The 9,925-nt window shown below is 38.5% G+C and overlaps 1 protein-coding gene across 17 annotated transcripts in view; it reads left to right on the forward strand.

Moving 5' to 3' along the window:
- CCSER2 (coiled-coil serine rich protein 2) overlaps positions 1-8,990 on the forward strand; it is a 556,848-nt gene extending 547,858 nt beyond the window's left edge. For 15 of the 17 annotated variants that reach the window (XM_078643280.1, XM_078643288.1, XM_078643273.1 and 12 more), the window contains one exon: positions 5,803-8,990. In XM_078643280.1, coding sequence (XP_078499406.1) covers positions 5,803-7,503 — 1,701 coding nt within the window. In that variant the 3' untranslated portion in view covers positions 7,504-8,990. The remainder of the gene's footprint in view (positions 1-5,802) is intronic. The other 2 variants (XM_078643287.1, XM_078643286.1) reach the window with 2 other exon arrangements.
- Positions 8,991-9,925: the final 935 nt, after the last annotated feature.

Raw genomic sequence — 9,925 nt, forward strand, 5'->3', positions numbered from 1 at the left:
TGGAATCCACCTATAGCATACTTGTCAAGTAAAGTTGTCTACTTGTAAATCATTGTTGAAGAATTTGGGCCATATGTATGAACACATTTTCCCATAGACACAGAACGGGTAAACACCTTTGCTCCTTTTGATACATCTGGCCCTTTCTCATCTGTAAGTTCAACATTGTAGAAGTTGCCAGCAACTAGTCCATCCAGTCAACAATCTTTTGATGCAAGTTTTTGCAAGTTAAATCCGCAACTGGTAATCCAACTCGAGCACAGCGGATGGCCTCTAATTCCTCACATCCCTAAGCAAGCAGAGCCCGAGATATTCCAAACTCCACCGCCAAGGATTTTTCTCTCGAACTTCATTTAATTGAGCAGCAAGAAACATCACTTTGCTGACACTCCTGTGCACACACATCTTCTCTCTTTCACATATAGAGATTTGTTAGTTTGTGTTACACAATGATTGGGCTCTTCAAGGAAAATTAATACATGCATTTGACCCTTCTTTAATATTAGTAATACATAATAATTAGAGGTGTTCTGACACATTTTTAATACTTGAGAGAAATCATGCAAATATTTGATATTTTCATAAAAACCACTGACATCGGAGATCTACCAAAGAATGGTTTCCTTTTGGGAAGACCATTGAAAGCGCTACCACTCTGACATATGTTCCTAGAATGATAAGCAAATATTATTGAAAACTAGAATTCTCAAATTAGATACCACGCTAACTTTAAAGGTGCATCTCTGGTGATGATTGGAGTAGTGAGGAGCTGGAGGTAGGAAGTGCAATAGAGTGACCTGCTTAAACCCAAAGCTAAAGAAAAACAGTCACCTCTGTTGGCATTTTTGGAACTAATACTGTACTGATGTAAGCAACATAATCTGTAATATCTTCTCTATACAATTTACATTTTTATTCCATTACAATGGCACCAGAAGGTCTTTGCAAGGGAGTTGTAGCTTTTTTTGTACGGTAATGAAAAATCAATTGGTGATTGCTTGGTGTAGGCTGATACCGAATTTTCAGCCTGGTGGCAGGAATTCTAAACTGTCCCAAAATAAGATGTGCATGTTTCAGTTGAGCACTCTGCAACCACATCAAAGTGTTGGTTGTTCATATACCGTCCCATCAGAGTTAAATATATGCCATTCATGAGAATACACTACACATGATTCTATTGTTGAAGTACTCTTACCAAAATGTCTGTGTGTATGTATATATGCTGTGGATACCAACCAAGTCAGAACACAGATTGTTTGAATACAAATCTGCAATAAGAACAAGTAAAATGAAACCACATATTTCAATGTGTATTTGGAGGAAAAACATTTGTTTCATGTATATACTTTTATTTGTGATAGATACTTCTGCCTGCGATTACTCAGCCTTTGAATCCCCACCCTAATTTCTATTTCAGACCAGAATACTTTGCAATAGCTCTCAATGCCACTTGGAGGCCCAATTGGACTGATCCCTCCTCTTAATATGAAAATAGACGACCATATGAGGCACCACCCTACATTCAGATTCCAGTTGCTTTTTTAGGTGTTCACTTTCACATGTGTATGAAGCTCCCACTTAAGTATTTTATATATCATCATCTTCCAAATTTGACAGCTTGGCTGTGTATTTAGAGTCATGTAACTCCTAAAGTGTACAGGTTTGCTTACCTTTGAACTTACTTCACATAGATGTCAATATCTGATCCCCACACATCTGCTTTGGTGCTTAGGCCTCAAGCATGACTCTAATTCCTTTGATGAAATGTGGCCCAATGCACTCCTGTCTTAGTTCTTAGTAAAATCCTCCTGTCTTAGTTCTCAGTAAAATCCTCCTATATGAAGCATTAAAAAAGTCACAAACGGGAATCCTCCTTGCCCAGTCATAACTCCCTTTTCAGGAACGGATTGGCATCAACATTGTCCTCAGAGATTGTTTCTATTCTTGAAAAGTTGCTCCTAGAGATTTTGTCACTGTAGGCTGACCCAAAGTATTCCATTCATAAATTGTTCTTTTTGAATTTGTCACCCCAATTGGGACGGGTATGCCCAGACGTGAGTTGCCATGCCATTGGAGTCAAGCTAGCCTGGTTGATTGAGTGAAACCTCAAAACCGGTCCCAGGATGCTTGCTTCTGTCTAGGGAGGTCCTGGCCTGGTTGTTCAGGGTGAGCTATTCGTTTAAGGAGCAGGGTCAAGACTGATTTGCATATGGCAGGAACGGCATGGTGAACAAAAAACAATGGATTTAGTCACAAATTAGGACCAAATCTCTGTACTAGGGGTGAATGTTTGACATTGTTCAGCATTCCGTCTATCAATTGTTCTTTTTGCATTTGGTACCAAAAGGATTGGCAGCCTTTATTCAGGCCTTTATAGGTCAATTCCTTGATGGTTCCATGGTTCCAGTTCGATCTCTTAGGGCACCGTCACAAAGCTATTAGGGGGCTCAGGACAACATCAACTACCCTGCCAAAAGCCTCACAAGTTGTCCCAGCAATGACGCAACATTTGTTACTGCAGGTGCTGATCATGTTTGTGATTCCTTCTGCATCTCAAACTTGAGTCATTTTGGCTCAGGGAAGGGAGAAAGTCATGGTTTCCTTTACGGTTAAACCTCTCAGGTGATGAGCCTTTGCCATGCATACAGCTATTAATCAGGTTTGAGGCCCTCTTTGGCCCAGATTCTAACATCCTCCTATTGCCATGCATAGTACCTCACTCTGAGGGTGATGAGTGAGGGGGATCCCTCTGACCCCATCCCCCGGACACTAAACAGATGAGCATCTTTAGATCTCTAAAATGTTCGCTGCCTGGACACATCCTCTGAACTTTAGCTGGAGTGCCAGGCCAGCCATCCTCTAGTTGATCTAGAAAGTGATGTACTGTAACCTGCTCTCCTGGACGAAGAAATTAATGCTGATGTTGGTTTACAGCTAGTCAGTTTCTCCTCATCATCTTCTCTTATTTAGTCAGGATGTTTTTGTCCCATTACATGTGGTTTGGGGCAAGTGCTTTTCACCTTCATTTGTGAAACGTCATCTTGTTGGGCACCATCAACCCTAGCCAGGTCCATTGTTGATTTATTCACATGCAGAAAATCAGTCCAGTGAACTTGCTGTATATGATGATCTATCACAACCAAAAGTATTGGATATTACACAAGTTTCTACTTTGGCAGAGCCTGAACTATCCCAGATAATGCTTTCATCAAGTACACCATTGAAATTAAATACACCAGTTTCTAGTCTGTCAACAAAGACTGAACCTGGTTCGTTCCTTTCAGCCCACCCTTCCCCATAAAGTTTAGTGGTGCAGCGTCTTTCTGCAAACAAAGCCCCAGTGCTTTTCCTTCCACTCCCCCTGAGAGGAGGTCCAAATCTATTCAACAATGGATGCGCCACTTTCTGTTGGCATTGGGTAACCGTTTTACCACTCCATTTAATATTGTGTTTTACTGCTCCTCACATTTATCACCGCTAGTTTTGTTTTTTAGAAGTACAGAGGGGTGCATAATAAGCCCCATACCCCTTACCTGCGAACAACGTATTCCTTGTTAAGCACCTATTACCTCTTTATGCTTCATTGCCTGTGGGCCAGGCCCGTAATTGCAAGGTAGTCTGTTTAGCAAGTGTTATTGCCACCATTTGAGGACAATCCTTAATTTTACTGGTTACATTATCTTAGTTTTGTTTTCATTATTGTATATAAATGCGTATAAACGGTTAGCTAACATATTTTCTACACGGCGGCAGTATCAGATCTAGGGGAAACCACGTGATCAATTGGTCCTAGTTCAAATATGTATGAGTGATTGTGTGATCTTTGCCTAATGTCTCATCCTTGGCTGTTGTCACTTAAAACACATTACAAAAAACAAGTATTGACTAAAATCGACTACTGATCACAGCTTTTTCGTATTGTGATAGACTCTTAATCTGAATATAAGGGACAAACCGATTATATTGCTCCATTCCAGTTTATCTCTGCATATACATAATACAATTTTGCAAGAACCTAAAACTATTTCTGTTCTTAGTCCCTTCTTGCGATCTTCAAAACCTTTCTTTTTAATGTATGTTTTACAATCCTAACTATTTTGTGTAGAGAGAGCAGTCAACCTAACCGTTGAGTCTCAGAATGGCTAAAACACATTACATTAAAGATTATATGCATTCGTACAGGAAACCTTGCATGCTATAGAAGCTGATCTGAAGGGCACTTGCCTGAAATTGGCAGTATTCATTAAGAAGTGGGTCTGATTTCACAGAAATGTCAGTAATTGAACATTTCAAATTACTAAAACTATCTTATGTTATTCTCATGTACTGCATTTTTAATTTTCATGTGAACCAATATATATTGTCCTTTCATTTTTCTGCATAACACTAGACTTTGGAACTTAAGGCCAGGATGTACTAAGAATCCGTTAGCAGAGAGTGATTGCAAGTTGTACACCTGCATTTTTCTAAATTGATCCTGATTTTGTGAACTGACCTATGCACTGATAGGTCTGTTTGGAAAAATAGAGAGGTTTGCAAACATGAATATTAATGAGATAGGTAGCAATTTGCGATTGGTGGCCTCCTCACAGGGATAGTGACCTGCTTGAGTCAGCAGGCCAGCGTGTCTGTGATTAAATTTAAATAAAACATTTTTTTCCTTAAAGCTCTTGAATTTCCTATTTACCCCAAAACTTTTTTTTAATTTTAACATTCACAAAAGTGTGTTTTAAATATTTCGGTCGCACACCATTGATACATCGGAATCACAGGAAGTGACCCCCTAAACAGGCCTCTTCCAAATGCGGTTCGATATCCATTTTCAAATCCATTTCGCGATTTGGCCAGATCACAGGGTTTGCGACTTCAAAATGGCTTAGTACATCTGGCCCATAGTTTCTTTTTCTAGGCCTGTATATACATTTTTTTGCTTTGTTTAATTATATAATATTGCCACTGTATTTTGAACCTGCTTGTTTGCTTAATGATTTTGAATCTGAGTGAAGAAAGGAAATAATTCTCAACACTAGAAATGCACAACACAAAAATAGTTGATCCTCTTCTGTCACTGCCATGTTATGATCTGCATCCGCACCAAAACAATTTAATAAAACTTGCCAAGTTCAGTATTTGTTGCCAATTCTGTGAAAATTGTGTGCATTTAGCTTTTGTGCTTTGTCCCTCTGACTCTGAAATGACTATTCTGATCTGGTTTCTTCAGCTTCTTTGGCATTGTGCACTTGCTGTTCATGAAAGTGCTGCTTGGGGAGTAGAGAGAGAAATAGAGAGAGAAGGGGTTGTCCAAGCAAAGACTCTGAGAGGAGGGTAGCACAGTCCAAATACCATTAAAAAAAAAAAAAAAAAAAAGCCTGCTTAACATGTACTTTTCTTTTCTTCAAATAATTAATTTAATTGGCAAGAACACTGGTTTAAGGTAGGCTGTGAAACCAGTTTTCAATTGGTAGACTCCCATGTGGTATGTTCTCAAACATGGGTTTTTAAAACATTGAACACTTATGTAAAATACTTTTAAAAGGAAACAATAATACTCAACTATGCCTTACCCAGTGATTGCTGTGCTGCTTTTTAGGGGTTATTTTCTGCAGGCATTATGAATGACCACAGAAAATGTCAGAGGCCAAACTTTATATTGTGTTTCATAATAGAATCCACAAGCTCTTGCTCATTTTCTGTAGCAAATACTGTATTGTACAACCTCGGCCGCAGTGGCTAAATGTCACTGTTGAACAGTACGGTGGCCATACATTGCTAATGCTTTTTTTGTGTTTTCCTTTTTGATAGCCTCAAGTACTACAACCTTCCAGCAGCATCCCCAGTACAACAGACCACTCCCAGGGAAGATTAGCAAGACCACCACTTATAGAGGGCCCCAGTAAAGATGGCATTGAGCCACTGTATGAAGAGATCAGCCTTCGAGTCCAGATTGAGAGCTGTGCTGAAACAACTGAGAATGATCCTAGTGAACTTAGTGATTTACTGAGTACACAGTTGCAAATTAAGGATTTTGAAGTGGGGCAACCAGAAGGGGGATGCTTGCAGATGCAAAGTAAGTTGCAGGTATGTGGACCGAATTCTTCAAATGACGCTTTACAGCTGCAAACTCATACCTCCTTTGTGGAAGTGAATTCGGCACCTGAAAAAAGAGAGGAATTGCTTGCTAAATTATCCACCGATTTGTGTAAGAAAGTATCTGCTCTAGAGAATCAATGCCCAAAAACATTGCAGCAGTTCAAGTCTGGAGAAGAGACTTCTGTAGTCAATCATGTATATTCTCCTTCTGAACCATTGCAGATCCAGTCCCAAACAAGCAACAGTCAGCAACTTCAGACAATGGATAAGTTAGCCAAGATGCTAGTAACCAATGATGTTCATTCGGATTTGCAGCTACCTAGTGCTAGTCCACCACAGATCCATCCATCAACTTCAGATCTACAGGAGCTGCATGTTACTGTTTCCAGGCCATCACAACTGCATTTTACATTGTCTAGCTCATCAAAGTTAAAGCCGGCAAATGAGGAATTGTCCCATCCATCATTAACTAGTTTGTCAGAGTTACCATTGGAAAATCCCTCACTGCAGAATCCACTCGTATCTAATCCTTCACAAATGACAATCCCATTAGATAGTCCATTGTTGATTTATTCACATGCAGAAAATCAGTCCGGTGAACTTGCTGTATATGATGATTTAGCACAACCAAAATTATTGGATATTACACAAGTTTCTACTTTGGCAGAGCCTGAACTATCCCAGATAATGCTTTCATCAAGTACACCATTGAAATTAAATACACCAGTTTCTAGTCTGTCAACAAAGACTGAAACTGGTTATGTAAAGGTGCAGAAATCTGAGTCTCCAGTGATTAAGTCATTAGCATTAGATTTGAATCCACCACCAGTGACTACTCCTAGAACGCTAAAGTCATCAGCAACAAGTCCAACAAAGTCCCCATCAGTTAATACGATGTTGTTAAGGTCACCAACACCTAGTCCAACAGCACTGAAGTCACCAACGGCTGGTCAAAGTGTGTTGAAGCCACCTACAGCAAACTCGTCCACAGTAAAATTGTCTACTGCTAAATCATTGGTAAAGAATTTGTCATCAGTAAGTTCAACATTGCAGAAGTTGCCAGCGGCTAGTCCATTCAGTCAACAACCTCCTGATGCAAGTCTGCTACAAGTTAAATGCCCAACTGTTAATCCAACTCCGGTACAGCGGCCAACCTCTAATTCCTCAGCATCCCTAAGCAAGCAGAGCCCTAGAAATTCAAAGCTCCGCCCACCAAGCATTTTTCTCTCCAAATCCAAACAAATTACCAATCCTGATAAATCTCTATTGGGAGTACTTGATCCTCCAAAGTCTCCAGTGAAGTCTCCAGCATCTAACATCCCACGGCCCTTGTCTCAAAAGAAAGAAATGCATGTTGGGGATAGCACAACTGTTAACCGCCTGCCCCGCTTCTCAAAACCAAAGACACAATAAGTGTGTGACCGCCAAATGTGCATAAATATTGACTGATCCTAATTGTTCACTGGGCATCAAATCACAGCAGTGCAGACTTCTTTCAGCAAAGCCTTGAAGTTTTGTTATGCAAACTTGACACAGTCATGCATTTTCTTTATCCCATTCAGACCCTCGGATCAAAATCTGTTAACAGAATTATTATTGAATTGTGCGTCAAACTGCTTACCTTAGTTTTTCAACCTGTTCCCCTCACAGGGATAACTGTTTCGCTAGCAACTTCTTCATTCATCTAAGGAAGGATTGCTTGCAGAACTTTTTTAGAAACATTAATATTTGAATTGCTGAGCATTGCAATCACTATTCATTAGCTGAGTTATGACTGCAAGTTATATAATACTTTATTAACTCTATAAAGAAAAAAATAGAAACTGACTGCACAAATTACTGACCCTGATACTGATTATTCTATCACAAATGCAATTGCAAGGATGTTCTATTTATTGGATGACATTTTCTTAAGATGTTAATGAAATATATTTAATGTAATTTATTTAATCTTGAATTTTTCTCCCCTTAGTTTACAAAAGCTGCTTTGTTTGCTCCTGGGAAGAGATATTGGTAGCCACCTCCCCTCTGTCATTGAGTGGAAGATCAATTTCACAAAGTGAAATGGAATTTGAAAATATAGGAATATGTGTGCCCCTATGCATTCTTGTGAAATGTTGGCATGTCTTCCTGCTGTGCAGTTCTCATAATTGTGTTGGTTTGCAACTGTCGATACATGCACAAATCAGCTATGATTTAAGTCTTGGTATATAGTTCTATACAAAAACCCTATATGTATCTACAAATCGGATATACCTATTTGTACTGCAACAAAACACATTTTCAAAACGGTTTACCAAATTTATTTTTCTAGTTTTTGGCACTATTTATCTTACTTCAATTCATAATTAAACCGGATAATTGGGAGTTAAACACTTTTTGTTTGAGCCTTAGTGTGTTTAAATAATTTTCAAAGAAAATAATGGGTTTGAATTCTATTACTCAATAGGCATTTCTTTCAAATCTTGCAAGAAGTTTTCTGTGTATTTTTTATTTTGTCGTACTGTAAAAAGATCATTTTACAGTAAGTTATTTATTATTATTTTGGATTTTTCTTCATGCAAAATGTTTTCAGTCCTTGGAAAAACCAAGACTTCCCCTTAACCCCACTCATCTTAATGGAAATTATATTGAGCACTTCAGTAACAAACCTGAGGAAGTTGCTGCTTAATGGCTGTATTTTATACTGATGGCTACTAAGCCAAGTTGGTTTCCTCATCTAAAAAAATGTTGCCTTCATTCTGCACATCTCATTTTCACAAAACTGATTCACGTCATTCAAAGTCCTTGGGTTCTAAATCAGTATTTATGACGCAACGTAGTTGTAAACCTCAATTTCTTTTCCAACAATGATTGTGAAAGTAGGGCTGCAGCAGAACTACATTATTAAAAGCTGAAAATATTGAGCTTGGTGAGATAATCCCTTTTTTCAAATGCATGTCTTGCTTGCTGACATCTGTTATTTAAAAGAGGCATTTTTCTTCCTATAACTTTTATCTCACATGATATAGGTAACGCACACCTTGCATTTTTACAATGTGGTCAGGGCAATAAATCAAAATGTTCTGCTACTGAAATTCTTAGTCTGCGTCAGCTGAAGGACCAGGGCGGGAAAGGATGCCCCGATGAATACAAACAGTGGGCTGCGACTAAAATATGGAGAAAGAAAGGTCAAATTGAATAAATAGGTAGCTGAGTCCCAAATAATCTCATGGAATTTATTTACGTGCGGTGCTTGGTCAAGTTAATGGTTATGTAACTTTGTTGAAGATCAAAGGTTATTTCATTCTCATAATATGAAAATTAGCCTGCTAAAAACTCTAGTTATAAAAACATGATTGGCGCATGTATCAGTCATTTAACTTCAATCTACAGGAAAACAAATCAATTCATTTATTGCATTGTTTCAGATATTTACTTTCAACAGCCCATCATTATTTTTTCTGGAATTTACCAGTTTTAATTGAGAATGCATAGAATTTGTTTTTTTAATACCTGTGTAGACCATATTGTTGTCAAGCTCTAATAATTTCTTGGTTTAAAGCCAGTATACTTTTCACTTGAAGCAGGAAACAAGACCTTGTGTGATAGGCATGCAAGTTTCATTGCTGCTGGGAAAGAGAAGCACATATCTCTTAAATCCTATCAGGATATGGCAAGCAACTTTCCAGAATTAATCTTAGTCGGCCCGGATGTAAATAGAAGAATTTGCTATTATTTCAGATTTGTGGGCCTGATAATGGTTGTTACTTGCCAAAGTTTAAGTGGAGAATGTGGATGTTATTTTGAAATGATATTGCTAGCACAGTGGCACTAAAAGATCAGGATTAAATGA

This window comes from Lissotriton helveticus, chromosome 5_1 (assembly GCF_964261635.1).
Source record: "Lissotriton helveticus chromosome 5_1, aLisHel1.1, whole genome shotgun sequence".
Lineage (NCBI taxonomy): Eukaryota > Metazoa > Chordata > Amphibia > Caudata > Salamandridae > Lissotriton > Lissotriton helveticus.